This window comes from Borostomias antarcticus, assembly GCF_949987555.1.
Source record: "Borostomias antarcticus genome assembly, chromosome: 10".
Classification (NCBI taxonomy): domain Eukaryota; kingdom Metazoa; phylum Chordata; class Actinopteri; order Stomiiformes; family Stomiidae; genus Borostomias; species Borostomias antarcticus.
The window spans coordinates 19539375-19554374 of NC_140243.1; the positions used below are offsets into that span (position 1 = coordinate 19539375).

General features: G+C 46.9%; 1 protein-coding gene across 3 annotated transcripts in view; it reads left to right on the forward strand.

Annotated features, from left to right (window-relative positions):
* pklr (pyruvate kinase L/R) overlaps positions 1-15000 on the forward strand; it is a 20398-nt gene that overhangs the window by 2297 nt on the left and 3101 nt on the right. For 2 of the 3 annotated variants that reach the window (XM_084444417.1, XM_084444418.1), the window contains exons 1-7: positions 258-457; positions 6962-7126; positions 8243-8334; positions 8412-8543; positions 10201-10387; positions 12092-12365; positions 13688-13838. In XM_084444417.1, coding sequence (XP_084300543.1) covers positions 451-457; positions 6962-7126; positions 8243-8334; positions 8412-8543; positions 10201-10387; positions 12092-12365; positions 13688-13838 — 1008 coding nt within the window. In that variant the 5' untranslated portion in view covers positions 258-450. Of the gene's footprint in view, positions 1-257; positions 458-6961; positions 7127-8242; positions 8335-8411; positions 8544-10200; positions 10388-12091; positions 12366-13687; positions 13839-15000 lie in introns of those variants that run through there. The other variant, XM_084444419.1, reaches the window with a different exon arrangement.

Consider the following 15000-nt stretch of genomic DNA (forward strand, 5'->3'; position numbering starts at 1 on the left):
TCATCATCCGCATGTTCAGTACAGTGTGTCTTCAAAGCCAGAGCCGCCCTACCGGTAGCAGACGTGTCGAACCATCCCGTGGTCACTCATGGCCGGCCACATGGAACACTGTAAGGGCTGGACTGGGCCTGTGGTCACCGGTTACATGTGGGGTCAGAGGGTGAGCAGTCTGAGGGGGGGTGCGGACGGGGGGAGGGGGAGGGAGGGGGGTGTATGTACTATATGTGCCGAGATTTCGCAAGGGCTGAGACAGAAGCAGGCTGATCGGTCAGGCGGAGAGAGGAAGCGTTGAGAAGGAGAGGACAGCTGTGAAAACGATTCAGTTGAACCAGTTTGACACATCGATCAGTCTAAATACCAAGAGGCTGGTCACTCACGTTGACTGACAGAGTGGAGCGAGAAGGACAGACTGAATATATAACAGGAGTTGTTTAAAGAGCTTCGGTCAAGATGAGAGGTGAGTACTGACTGTGTGACAGTGAGGGAGAGCTGTTTTAACTTTTAACCTTATTTCATGTCAATATCTTACAGTAACTCTCTAAACAACAGTTGGACAGGGCCACCTATCAAAGATCAGTACATTCTCTACTCGAATAAAACTAATCATATTTACATTACATTACAGTCATTTAGCAGATGCTTTTATCCAAAAGCATCTTACTATAATTGCGTTTAATGTAGGTAGTGTACTTCTTTCTCTCACCAGTAGGGGGGAGAATCACAGGGTAACTCATGATGTGATAACCTTATATTTTTCCCCCGATACGATGGTATCATGATACAGCGATTCTGCCATAATCGATACATTATAAGACAATTTATCAACGATACATCATCAATTTATCAACGATCATTAGATAAGTCAAGATGACCTTGCTCTTCATCTGATTTTCAAGATTTACAACATATTAAAAATGTGGAAAGACTACAGTATGACAGGCACCAGAGATGTTAACGTATTCTATATAATTATACGGCTTTTGGACATGATAAGATTTGTTCTTTAACCCGAGGTTCATTGACTTGCCACATACACCTGCCCACACACACACCTGCCCACACACACACACCTGCCCACACACACACTCACATCCATGCGCCCGTTCAATGGCCGCTCGTACAAGTCACCAGACCGACATGCGTATGTCACTGCTGCAATCAAACTCTACTGTATCTTTCCTTATCTCCCCTGTGAAATGAATATATGTTGTCATGACCTGATCTCTGAACAGTGTGTGTGTGTGTGTGTGTGTACATACAGTATGTACATACATGTGTGTGTGTATGTGTCAGAGGCTGATCTCAGTGGGACACTTAATGATGTGTGCAGCAGGGTGGCAGAACTGGGTCAGAACAACACCTACATACACACACACACACACACACGTGTACACACACACCTGTGCACACGCACACGTGCACACTCAAAGCCAAGAGATCTCTCTTTGCTTCTCACCGTTTACGTCTCTCCATCTTCCTGACCCTCACTGCTGCTGAAAGATGCCCTCTGGGCTGGTCTCTCTCCTCTGCTCTCCTTCCTCTGGGCTGGTCTCTCTCCTCCGCTCTCCTCCCTCTGGGCTGGTCTCTTTCATCCGCTCTCCTCCTTCTGGGCTGGTCTCTCTCCTCCCTCTGGGCTGGTCTCTCTCCTCTGCTTTCCTCCCTCTGAGCTGGTCTCTCTCCTCCCTCTGGGCTGGTCTCTCTCCTCCGCTCTCCTCCCTCACGGGGCGCTTTGAGTACCGACCCCCCAACACCTCCACCAACACCTCCCTCCACCCATCTCCACTCCTCCTCCTCCTCCTCCACCACCTCCCTCCACCCATCTCCACTCCTCCTCCTCCCATCTCCACTCCTCCTCCTCCTCCTCCTCCACCACCTCCCTCCACCCATCTCCACTCCTCCTCCTCCTCCTCCACCACCTCCCTCCAGCCATCTCCACTCCTCCTCCTCCCATCTCCACTCCTCCTCCTCCTCCACCTCCCTCCACCCATCTCCACTCCTCCTCCTCCCATCTCCACTCCTCCTCCTCCTCCTCCACCACCTCCCTCCAGCCATCTCCACTCCTCCTCCTCCTCCACCTCCCTCCACCCATCTCCACTCCTCCTCCTCCCATCTCCACTCCTCCTCCTCCTCCTCCACCACCTCCCTCCACCCATCTCCACTCCTCTTCCTCCACCCATCTCCACTCCTCCTCCTCCACCCATCTCCACTCCTCCTCCTCCTCCCATCTCCCACTCCTCCTCCACCACCTCCCTCCACCCATCTCCACTCCTCCTCCTCCACCCATCTCCACTCCTCCTCCCATCTCCACTCCTCCTCCTCCTCCACCCATCTCCACTCCTCCTCCTCCCCCTCCTCCTCCTCCACCCATCTCCACTCCTCCTCCTCCTCCACCCCTCCCATCCCCTCACCTCCTGACCCACTGTGTGTGTGCCGTCAGCATCGACCTTGTCAGTGTAGATCTCTCTCCTCCTCTCTCTCCTCTCTCTCTCCTCTCTCTCTCCTCCTCTCTCTCCTCTCTCTCTCATCCTCTCTCCTCCCCTCTCTCTCTTCCTCTCTCCTCCTCTCTCCTCTTCTCTCTCTCCTCCTCTCTCTCTCTCCTCCTCTCTCTCTCTCTCTCTCTCATCCTCTCTTCGTCTCGACCAGACCGCCCCTCCCTCCCCTGTATGAGACAAGCAGCAGGCTTTGCTCTCTTACAGTCGACCTCTTATGGAGATGTCTTCATTTCGCCTCAAAGCACACATCCCTCTGTGAAGGGCATTTTACAGGGCGTTTTCAAGGGTAAAGTCACGGGTACCTTTTCAAGGGTAAGGTCTCTCTCCTCCGCTCTCCTCCCTCACGGGGCGCTTTGAGTACCGACCCCCCAACACCTCCACCAACACCTCCCTCCACCCATCTCCACTCCTCCTCCTCCTCCCATCTCCACTCCTCCTCCTCCTCCTCCACCACCTCCCTCCAGCCATCTCCACTCCTCCTCTCCCTCCACCCATCTCCACTCCTCCTCCTCCCATCTCCACTCCTCCTCCTCCTCCTCCTCCACCACCTCCCTCCACCCATCTCCACTCCTCCTCCTCCTCCCATCTCCACTCCTCCTCCTCCTCCTCCTCCACCACCTCCCTCCCTCCACCCATCTCCACTCCTCCTCCTCCTCCCATCTCCACTCCTCCTCCTCCTCCACCACCTCCCTCCAGCCATCTCCACTCCTCCTCCTCCTCCACCTCCCTCCACCCATCTCCACTCCTCCTCCTCCCATCTCCACTCCTCCTCCTCCACCACCTCTCTCCTCCTCTCTCTCTCTCTCTCTCTCTCTCATCCTCTCTTCGTCTCGACCAGACCGCCCCTCCCTCCCCTGTTATGAGACAGGCAAAGCACACATCCCTCTGTGAAGGGCATTTTACAGGGCGTTTTCAAGGGTAAAGTCACCTCATCCAAACCCCTAGGTATACCTTGGGCAAAGAGACTGAGCCCCAAATTGCTCCCAATGAGCAGGCTAGCACCTTGCATGGCAGCTGCCGCCATTGGTGTGTGAATGTGTGTGTGAATGGGTGAATGAGAGGCCATTGTAAAGCGCTTTGGATAAAAAGCACTGTACTGTATATAAGTGAAGTCCATTAACCATTTAGATCCAACCTGAACCTCTGTGGCTTTTAACTCCCCTCAGACAGAGTGTATGTGTGGGCTGTCCGTTAAAACAGACCTGGAACGTATCATATTGAATTGAATGGAAAGTACATTATGAGAGCACTGAAATACGTATGTTCCATTATGTACACAACACATTTTATATTCCCCGTCTTCAAAATGTCACTGCATCATACAGTGTACTGGATCCTCTGTTTGTTTTCAAATGTCATTTTGTTGCATGTCCAGGTCCATCTACCTAATGGTGATATGTGTTATCATGCTCACATCAGCCCCCTGCCTGTCTGTCTTTCTCTCTCTCTCTCTCTCTCTCTTTCTCTCTCTCTCTGTAGGACATTTAGCACACAAACACACACTCACATTTTCTATCACACCTTTGCGCACACACACACACACACACATACACACAATAGCATTTACTCAAGAGTACACACATACACACAGTTACATCTCTCTCTCTCTCTCTCTCTCTCTCTCTCAGACATTTAGCCGTATTTGTGCTCTGTCTACCATGAACCTGAAACATAGAGACCATCATTTCACTGATCGTTCCAGTATTGAGCTAGCTGCAGTTATTATGTAGACTCTCACTGGGCTATAATGGAAGTAAATGGGGCACCTAAATATGTGTTGGAAAAACTATGATGAATGTGCTTTTCTGAGACAGGAAGCACAGGGTGTAATCTTACCAGTCTCAGTATGCTCTCCTGTGAAATGATGTATCGCAATCCGAATATTTTTAGGTGTTTGGCATGAGTTGCACATAGTTCTCTGTGGGAACAGTGAAAACAAGTGCCAGAGGAATTAGTCTGGGAGCCATGGGGTTGAACCTTGTTTTGTCGGGTGGAATTTTTTTCTTTGCCGTTTCTTGTAGCTTGGGGGTACCTCTTCAAAATACAGGCGGGTGCTCGGTGATATCCCTTGAGCATTTTCAAATATTAACCCCTTCATGCCCGAAAATGCCAAAATCACACAAAAATAGAGACTTATGATATTCCATGCTGAATATATAAATTAAATGCATCCAATGTACATTCTCTAATGTTTTTTTCATGCAAGGGGTGATGGGAAATGTATTGCATTCCAAATTATTAGTATTAACCCTTTCAAGCCAGGCCTGTAAAACAACCTTTGTAGCAGGAGTTATTAGCTGCGACACACAACTCAAGTTTGCATTGTGTTGGTCCATTTATTGATATGGGCAACAAAACATGAGCAACAGGAAAAGGGGTGCAACTCTTCCCCCCACAAAATGTATCTAACTAAATCAAACAAGTGAATCCCCACCCAGTGAGTATGCACCCACACTTATGTGCATTACAAAAACAGTATGGAAAAAAACATAACTAATGGGTGGTGTAATTATAACAGATCATTCTCTACATACTACACATGTTCCCCCAGAATTCACCTCAGTAGAAAGATATTGGGTGTACCTCTTCAAAATACAGGAGGGTGCTCGGTGATATCCCTTGAGCATTTTCAGATGTTCACCCCTTCATGCCTGAAAATGCCAAAATCACACAAAAATAGAGACTTATGATATTGCATGCATTATAGGATTAAATGCATCAAATGGATAATCTACAATGACTATTAATAAAGGAGGTCATGTATTCTAAATGAATACTGCAGAGGCGTAGCCAGAAATCACCTGGTGGGTGGGCGGAGGCAAAAAGAAATGGGTGGGCAACGAAGCACAATTTATGCCCAAGTTATGGTAATACTTTTACGTATTAGGGTCTTGAGCATCCTACCCTGAAACATGTACAGAACATTGTGCATGGCGAACCATGCACTTTACAGCTGCATTTCTTGGAGCTACAAGGAGTTTCACTCTTGCAGCCACACCGGATCATCTTCAGGATGTAGTCTGGAACAAGTTTGACATCTTCTGGTAGGTGGATTGGGATCAGTGCCCTGTTACTGGTGTCCTTTTTCCATCCAAATTCCTCTGGGTTCATTGCAGGTGGCAGATTGTTATTGAGATTTCGCCACAGGTATGTTTGGAAGTGGGCCCTCTTTACATTTTCAGTGAACGCTTCCTTTGTTGGAGGTATAGCAGCTAGATTTGGTGAAGACATATGTCCTTTCCCGTTCTTTTTTCCCCAGACAAGTAGCCTTGTGTGTGCCAATCGCAAACTTGAGTTGTGTGTCGCAGCTAATAACTCCAGCTACAAAAGTTGTTTTACAGGCCTGGCTTGAAAGGGTTAATACTAATAATTTGGAATGCAATACATTTCCCATCACCCCTTGTATGAAAAAACATAAGAGAATGTAAATTGGATGCATTTAATTTATATATTCAGCATGGGATATCATAAATCTCTATTTTTGTGTGATTTGGGCATTTTCGGGCATGAAGGGGTTAATATCTGAAAATGCTCAAGGGATATCACCGAGCACCCTCCTGTATTTTGAAGAGGTACCCCCAAGCTACAAGAAACAGCAAAGAAAAAAATTCCACCCGACAAAACAAGGTTCACCTATAAATCGGGCTATGGATCCCGGACTAAATGCTTATGTCCAAGTCATGCCAAACATGTAAAAACTTTCGGATTGCGATACATTTCACAGGAGAGCATACAGAGACTGGTAAGATTATACCCTGTGCTTCCTGTCTCGGAAAACCACTTAATCATAGTTTTTCCAACGCATCTACGTATGCCCCATTGACTTCCATAGTAGCCCAGTGAGAGCCTGCATAACAACTGCAGCTAGCTCAATACTGGAATGATCAGTGAAATGATGGTCTCTATGTTTCAGGTTCATGGTAGACAGAGCACAAATAGGGCTAAATGTCCAAAATAGCACACTACCCCTTTAATGTCAGGTTAGTAGGGCAGCAGCGACAGCCCTGTGATTAAAGAAGACGTCCAGCTACCAAAAAGTCACTGGTCAGTTGAGGGTTGTGTTCTAGAATGTTACCATTGCCACTGTTGTGCCTTTGAGCTCCTACACTGCTCCAGATGAGAGCTACGCTGTGGTAGCGTTGAGCTGTGCCTAGCCGTGTGTGTGTGTGTGTGTGTGTGTGTGTGTGTGTGTGTGTGTGTGTGTGTGTGTGTGTGTGTGTGTGTGTGTGTGTGTGTGTGTGTGTGTGTGTGTGTGTGTGTGTGTGTGTGTGTGTCCTGGATTGTGTTGCTGAAGCTGGACACCTGAGCGATCTCGTGATTCTCTACTTCACCCCCCATCCCCCCCCCCTCTCTCTTTCTCTCTCTCTCTCTCTCTCTCCCTCTCTCTCTCTCTCTCTCTCTCTCTCTCTCTCTCCCTCCCTTCCTCTCTCTCCCTCTCTCTCCCCCTCTCTCTCTGTCCTCTCCTGTAGCTCACATCAGGCGCTACTCTGACATCATGACTCAGCCCGACTCCTTCATCCAGCACCAGCAGCTGCACGCCAGCACGGCCGACAGCTTCCTGGAGCACTTGTGTCTGCTGGACATCGACCAGGAGCCGATCGTAGCTCGGAACACCAGCATCATCTGCACCATCGGTCAGTTCTAGAACCAGGATGTTCCGAAACGCATACTTCTACTTTTTACTACTGGCCTACCTACTACAGCTTGCCTCATGCAGTATGCATACGAACGGGACATTCTCTACTTCCAGGCAATTCACCGAATTCATAGCCTATGACACTTTATTAGGTTATAATTTTATTTCCAGGCAAGAAAGTAGATCCCAATATCGACGGCTTGGCGCAAAAGGGGTGTAAGGGACATTTTCAGAAAACAAACTTTTCATTGATTGTATATTCAATTAAAAACAACATATTTGAGCAATCTATACTTTTATAGAGATTAGGCTTCAAGGAATTCATATTATAAAAGATCGTTTTGTGCGCCAAGCTAGTGCACTTACACCTACAGTTTTTTGCTCCAAATTCATGGTCTTCACTTCCACCTTTGTTTTCAGCTTGTATTTCAAAAACTAAACATTATAGTGACCTTATTCTTTTACCATTTGATAGAGCGCATGAAGACCTTAAAATTATATATAAAACTCATTTTCACCCAAGATGTCACTTACGCCCCTTTTTCCTCCAAGCCCTCAATATGTGTTTTATCCACCTAGCCCGTTTGTAAATCTTTTCCTCTTCTAAGAGGAAATAGGAAAACTGAACTTTCTTCATATAAACCAGCTGTCATTTGTGGCGACAGGCAGTCAAATAACACATCTATCCAGCAAGCGTAACATTTATTTGGGAACGCTAGCTGGCAGAACCAATTTGTTGGCATTTAGTTTTGACACTCGTTTTGCTAAACCACATCAGTGCATCAACACGCTGTCATCCCTCGGGCATCTCGGTGGCTCGTGTGACTTACAGTACGTTACGTTTTTTTAAATTTATTTTACTTAAGAATCAACCTTCACATGTACGGTAGGCCTACAGCAGCAGTGAAATGGAGTTGCAACAACTCTGACAACTGTGCAAATAGCAACAACATCAATCCAACAATAATGTGAAAAATCAAAGTGTTCGTGGCTGATGCCCCACCAGGATTGGTTGAAAGGAGTCCGACTGGCCGTCCAATGGTGAAGCGTGAGAACCGATCAGGAGAAACGTCTGTCTTTAACCGACATCTCTCTGTCTCTCCGACTCTCTCAGGTCCTGCTTCTCGTACCATTCCCAAACTCCAGGAGATGGTGAAGGCAGGAATGAACATCGCTCGACTCAACTTCTCTCACGGCTCTCACGAGGTGTGTAGGTGTGTGTGTGCACTTCCGTGTGTCTGTGTGCGTGTGTGTTAACCTGACCAGATCTCTCTCTCCCTCAGTACCACGGTGAGACCATCAGGAACATCCGTGAGGCTGTGGACACTATGACCTCTGACCCCTTATGCTACAGGCCTCTGGCCATCGCCTTGGATACCAAAGGCCCAGAGATCCGGACAGGCTTGGTCAAAGGGGTAAGCTAGCAAATTAATTAAATAGAAATAGAAAACTAAGGCTAACCAGCTAGCATCAACATAAACTAGAAAACTAAGGCTAACCAGCTAGCATCAACATAAACTAGAAAACTAAAGCCTAATTTATGCTTCTTGAAAAGTGTCGCTCGACAAAAAAAAGTGTCGCTCGACATGTAGCATTTATGCTTCGGGCGACACTTTGCGTCGTATCTATGGCAACAATCAGCCGTGTGCTTGTTATTTTGTTGCACATTTGTTGTCATTCTGAGAGAAGTGGCTTTCTGAGGGAGAGTTTAATCTGAGGTAAGGTTGTTCAGAGAGCGTTTTTCATTGTGGTTTGTTTTCATTCTTTTCCGCAGTACTTGGGCATCTCTGTGAAGGGGCAGTTTTGAGTAGATAACATTCGCGATGGCATCACCAGGCATAACACCGACGAAAATTGTAAAAGAAGATGCGAGGAGAAGTACTGGTTAAGGAGAAATAAAGCAAGCAGAAGTAGGCTCTACCGGATCGAGCCGGAAGAAGGGGCGGGCTTAAGGCAGTGAAGTAAATAGACACCAGGGCTGTGTTCCGAATCGCATACTACCCTACTATATAGCATGCCAAAACAGGATGTAGTATGTCCCAATACATAGTATGCCACATGCAGTATGGCAAAAATACCAGGATGTCCTACTACATCCGGTCGTATTTTGCAGTATGCAAGCCAGCAGGCTTTTCTGGATATTCTGACCCACAATCCTGTGCGCAGCGGAAATGTGCGTCACATGTGCGAGTCGTATGAATGTCGCGTTATGGACAGCGACGGATGTGGGCAAATTTCAAGGCGCAATGTTATGACAAGGTAGTATGTCCCAATTGGATGCCTACTGCATGCAAAGTACGTACTTTCTAAGGGCAGCTGTAGTAGGTACTGGTAGTAGGAAGTAGAAGTATGCGATTCGGAACGCAGCTGCTCTTCTCCCTGAGGAGAGACTGGTGACGCGAGGCTAACGCACAAGCCTTCTATCCAGCTATCCAATCACATTTGAGCGACAATATTTGACGGAGTCAGCGACATTAGAAAGATCCGTTGGTGCGCGACAGCCCTCGGCGACACTTTTTTTAACCAAAAAGTGTCGCCCATGACGTCAAAAGTGACAAGCGACGGTTTTAAAAGTGCATAAATTGGGCTTAAGGCTAACCAGCTAGCATCAACATAAGCTAGCAAACTAAGGCTAAGCAGCTACTGTAGCATCAACATACAGGCCCTAGCATCACAGACCTCAAAACACAGATTTAGCAGGGTGCTGTTTACCTGACAGATGGATCGCCTGATGTTCATTCAATAGTCCAGACCCAGGCGAGTGGTGCTATTCTGTTCAGTCAACGAAGGCTGTTTATACAACAGTCATGCTCCTGCCAACGGATAGTGATCTGAAATGCTAAGCCTTTAGTCACATTTTGTGGAGGAAATGATGTACCAGTATCTGTAGATTTCTCACTATCTAAAGCCTCGGGAAGGCTACAATAATATTTATAGTGTTGATATTGGTATTTTGTAAAAGAGGTTTATCAGTTATTGTGTGTGCATGCGTGCGTGTACGTCCGTGCGTGCGTGTGTGTGCGTGTGTGCGCGTGCGTGCATGCGTGTCTGTGTGTGTGTGTGTGTGTGCAGAGCGCTGAGGAGGAGGTGGAGCTGGAGAAGGGAGCCCACGTGCGCGTGGTCACAGCGGAGAGTGAGCGGGAGCACACGGACGGGAAGGTCATCTGGGTGGACTACCCCAGTCTGACCAGCGTCATCAAGAAGGGCAGCAAGATCTACATCGACGACGGCCTCATCGGACTCAAAGTCCTGGAAATAGGTCATGCTCACACACACTCATTCATTCATTCATTCATTCATTTATTTATTTAAAAGGGACAGCGTACAGTTCAAACACATTACGCATAGGCTACTATGACAACATATAATGCACTGTACCAGATTCCAGCTTCAAGCAAATTTGCATCTGCAGAGCCCTTGGCTACAATAGCATTTATAGTGTTGATATTGGAATACACACACACACACACACACACTGTACATACACAAACATAATGTATACTGTATTGTCCTCATACACCAAAATTACACTTTTACACAATCAAAGAGCTAATGACAAAGGTTAAACATCCTTCTATCTCTCCCTCCATTCCAATACCATCTGCTCTTCCTGGTTATCCCTCCCTGACCTCAGATCATCAGTCTTTCCGGTATTTATTTCCCATGCACGGAGAGTACAGTGATGGCAGAAGAGTCTCTTTGACCAGGGCAGTGCAAGTCAGATACTCAATTAGACACTGATGATTGGTGCAAAAGAAATCAGCGAACAGGAGATGAGCTTGTCTCGTTTTGGACAAAACGGAAACAAGGAGTCCTTCAAAACAGGCCACAACACCCAGGAGAGAACGGAAACAAGGAGTCCTTCAAAACAGGCCACAGCACCCAGGAGAGAGCAGCAGCTGGGGCATGGGCATAGCTCACTCCTGACTGGGATACAACCATAGTTAACAGCAGTACAAGACAAGACAAGACACCAGGGACTAAGCACATCCATATATACAGTAACTGTGCAGTATAGAATAGATTAAAGTCGCACTGAAATGAAAAAAGCATTCTGTCCCATTTTGGTTCACATAATTGGTCATAGTGTTCACCTATTGAACGATGTATGGCAAAAAAATTAAAAAATTCTTTATTTGTTGTAATCTTATATCAAAGTATATAATTTCTTACTTCCTGGAAAATGGTAGGTCACGTGCAATGACGACAACAGGTAGCTTAGATTTTAGGCCAATAATCTCACGACATCCACCCGTCAATCAACGCTATCCTTCTATCGAATCTGTCTAAAGTTCTTAAAACCCGTCCACTTGTCAATGTTCCAATCAAATTCCTCTAAACATATGTCCCACCCTCATAGCTTGTTTGCGTCAGAAATACGTCAAACTACTGAAGTTAGATGATCTCAAACGTCCGTTTCAGTGCGACTTTAAGATATATATGTACCCGCATACATTCAGTCTTTATAAATATAAATAATTATACAAGTATATGAGTCTAGGAGTACACAATATACTGTATATGTACAAGATATACTATATACTGTATATACCCGCATACATTCAGTCTGTATACATATAAATAACTATACAAGTATATAAGTTTAGGAGTACACAATATATATAAATATATATATATTTCTATATGTACAAGATATATATGTACCTGCATACAATCACATTACTTTATGTAAAGGCAAGCATAAGCAATAGCATTGCTTTTTGCTAGGGTGTAATCGGTTTCATGTTGTAATCCTTTGCCTCTATGTTTTGTGGTTTTTGTTTTTTTTACTTTTCCTGTATTGTCTGACTTGATGTTCTTGTTTTTCATTGCGGCCTCTCTTGACCAGGGCTCCTTCGCAAAAGATTTCAATCTCAACAGGATTTCCCTGGTTAAATAAAGGTTCAAATAAATAACTTTTAAAGATTCCTTAACCCCCACCTCCCCCCCCTCTCCTCTCCAGGGCCAGACTGGGTGGACACGCTGGTGGAGAGTGGCGCCGTCCTGGGCAGCCGTAAAGGGGTCAACCTCCCGGGCTGCGACCTGGTGGACCTCCCGGCAGTGAGCAAGCGCGACGAGGGGGACCTGCGCTTCGGCGTTTCTCAGGGCGTGGACATCGTGTTCGCCAGCTTCATCCGCTCCGCCCAGGACGTCCGGGACGTGCGGCGGGCGCTCGGCGAGCACGGCCACGACATCAAGGTGGTCAGCAAGGTGGAGAGTCGCCAGGGCGTATGCAAGTGAGTCAAGTCAAGTCAATTTTATTTCTATAGCACATTTACAAACAGCTGTGGCTGAACCAAAGTGCTGTACAGATAAAAGCAAAAGATATAAATACAAAAGTATAAGAATAGTGCAAATACAGATAAGTGCAAAGACACAGAAAATAAAATAAAAATTAAAAAGTGCAGCAAATTACAAAATAAAGTAAAAAGGAACTAAAATGGCAATAATTGGGTTACCAGGGGGGCAGGCAGGAACGAATCAAAGGCGAAGGAGAAGAGATGGGTTTTGACCGCCACACACACACACACACACACACACACACACACACACACACTGAAGCACTCCGATGACACGCTATACACAAAACACACACACACACTGAAGGACACCTTGTTTATTGTCTGTTGCCTGTTGCTTGCTTGCCGGATTTATGTTCTTTTGCTCTTACCCCCTACTTATCTCTGTAAGCGACTTTGGGTTACTGAAAAGCGCTATATAAATAAAATGTATTATTATTATTATTATTACCGATGACACGCTATACACAAAACACACACGCACACATCAAGGTCATATAAAATATGAATAAATACGAAGCAACAAAATGCTATTTGTTGCTATGGCTCTGATCCTGTGTTGTTCTTAGGGGGTATTAGGGATTATAGAGTAAACTCTGAGCTGAGTGAGTCTGAGTGACTCTGAGCTGGGCGGAGGCAGACAGAGCTTCCTGACTGAGGGGGATCGATGAAGACAGGTCACTGCTACACTATAAAAACACTCTTTCACCCGTACAGCCCTGGGAATACATTTTTCAACATTTTGGATCTGTGATCCACCACCCACAGGGCTGTCTGTTGGAAATAGGGTCAGTAGTACTTCATGTGTATGTGACATTTATATGTATCATGTCTTTACTGCTTTCCTTCTCTGTCTCTCTCTTTCTATCTCTCTCTCTCTCCCTCCCTCCCTCCCTCTCCCTCCCTCCCTCCCTCCCTCCCTCCCTCTCTCCCTCTCTCCCTCCCTCCCTCCCTCCCTCCCTCCCTCCCTCCCTCCCTCCCTCCCTCCCTCTCCTCCATCCCTCCCTCCCTCTCTCTCTCCCTCCCTCCATCCCTCCCTCCATCCCTCCCTCTCTCCCTCTCTCCCTCCCTCCCTCCCTCCCTCCCTCTCCTCCCTCCCTCCCTCTCTCCCTCTCTCCCTCTCTCCCTCCCTCCATCCCTCTCCTCCCTCCCTCTCCTCTCTCCCTCTCCTCCCTCCCTCCCTCCCTCTCTCCCTCCCTCCATCCCTCTCCTCCCTCCTTCTCTCCCTCCCTCCCTCCCTCTCTCCATCCTGTTCTCAGTTTTGAGGAGATTCTGGCTGAGAGTGATGGGGTCATGGTTGCCAGGGGCGACCTGGGGATTGAGATCCCTGCAGAGAAAGTCTTCATTGCTCAGAAAATGATGATCGGTCGCTGCAACTCCGCCGGCAAGCCGGTCATCTGCGCCACACAGGTCAGAGAGGGCACACACACACACACACACACACACTTAAACACACTGTCACCTACACAACAACAACAACAATAATAATAATAATAATATGACATTACATGTTTAGTACTGCTGCATTCGTTAGGTCAAGAGCTTTATGCCAGATTAAACCGCATGTCTCTGTGACCTTCCCACATCGAGATATGTCGAGATATGGTCGTTTCAATCTCCCTTATTGACAATGAAGTCCAAGTCCAAAAAATGACTGGAGGTGAATGGGTGGCCGTGTTTGGGCAGCTCTCTGGCGCCCCCCTCGGGTCGCAGCCGGCAGGGGGTGGTGCAATACCCTCCAGGTTCCCCCCCTGCACACCCCAGTCCAAACCCTCTGCCTCTAGCGCCGCCCACATGCAGAGCTGGCTTTGTTCTAATTCTTGTTTTCATCCGTGGATCCACCCAGCAATTCGTATCCACTCCCAAATTTAACGGGTTCTAAGTTGGACCATGCTACACGTGTTCACAGAGTTTCATGAAAATCGGTTTGGTAGTTTTTGCGTAATCCTGCTAAAGAACGAAAAAACCAACCAACCAACCGACTGACCAACCCAACACACGCCACTGAAAACATTACCTCTCGTCCTGCGCTGTCGCTGTGGCAGAGGTAATAATGTCCACACACACACACACACAGAGACTCAAGTTCACTTGAGCAAGCTCTTTGTCAAGCAGAATCATACTCACATCTACACACACACACACACACACTCACAGACTTATAGAGACATATTACAATGACAATGTTGAGTCATAGGGCTGTATCCTGTGTCCATTCTATTGCCCTTGACTGAGTTTGACGGATATACAAGTTAGCTAAAATAGGCATACAGGCGCACACAAAGACACACACATAAACACACACAACCACACAGTTTAGATGCTTTTATTTGGATCCACAAAAGAACCACCTTTTTCTGATCCAAACATCCAATTGATATACAAGTTAGATAAAACAGGCATACAGGCACACACACACACACACACACAGGGATGTGAGCTAAACAGAGAATATTCAGTACTCAGCGCGCGCACACACACACACACACATTTCATTGTATATAGTCACTCTGATATGAGTAATTGTCTTCCTCAATAATCCTCTCCTCGCCCTCCCTCTCTCCCTCTCTCC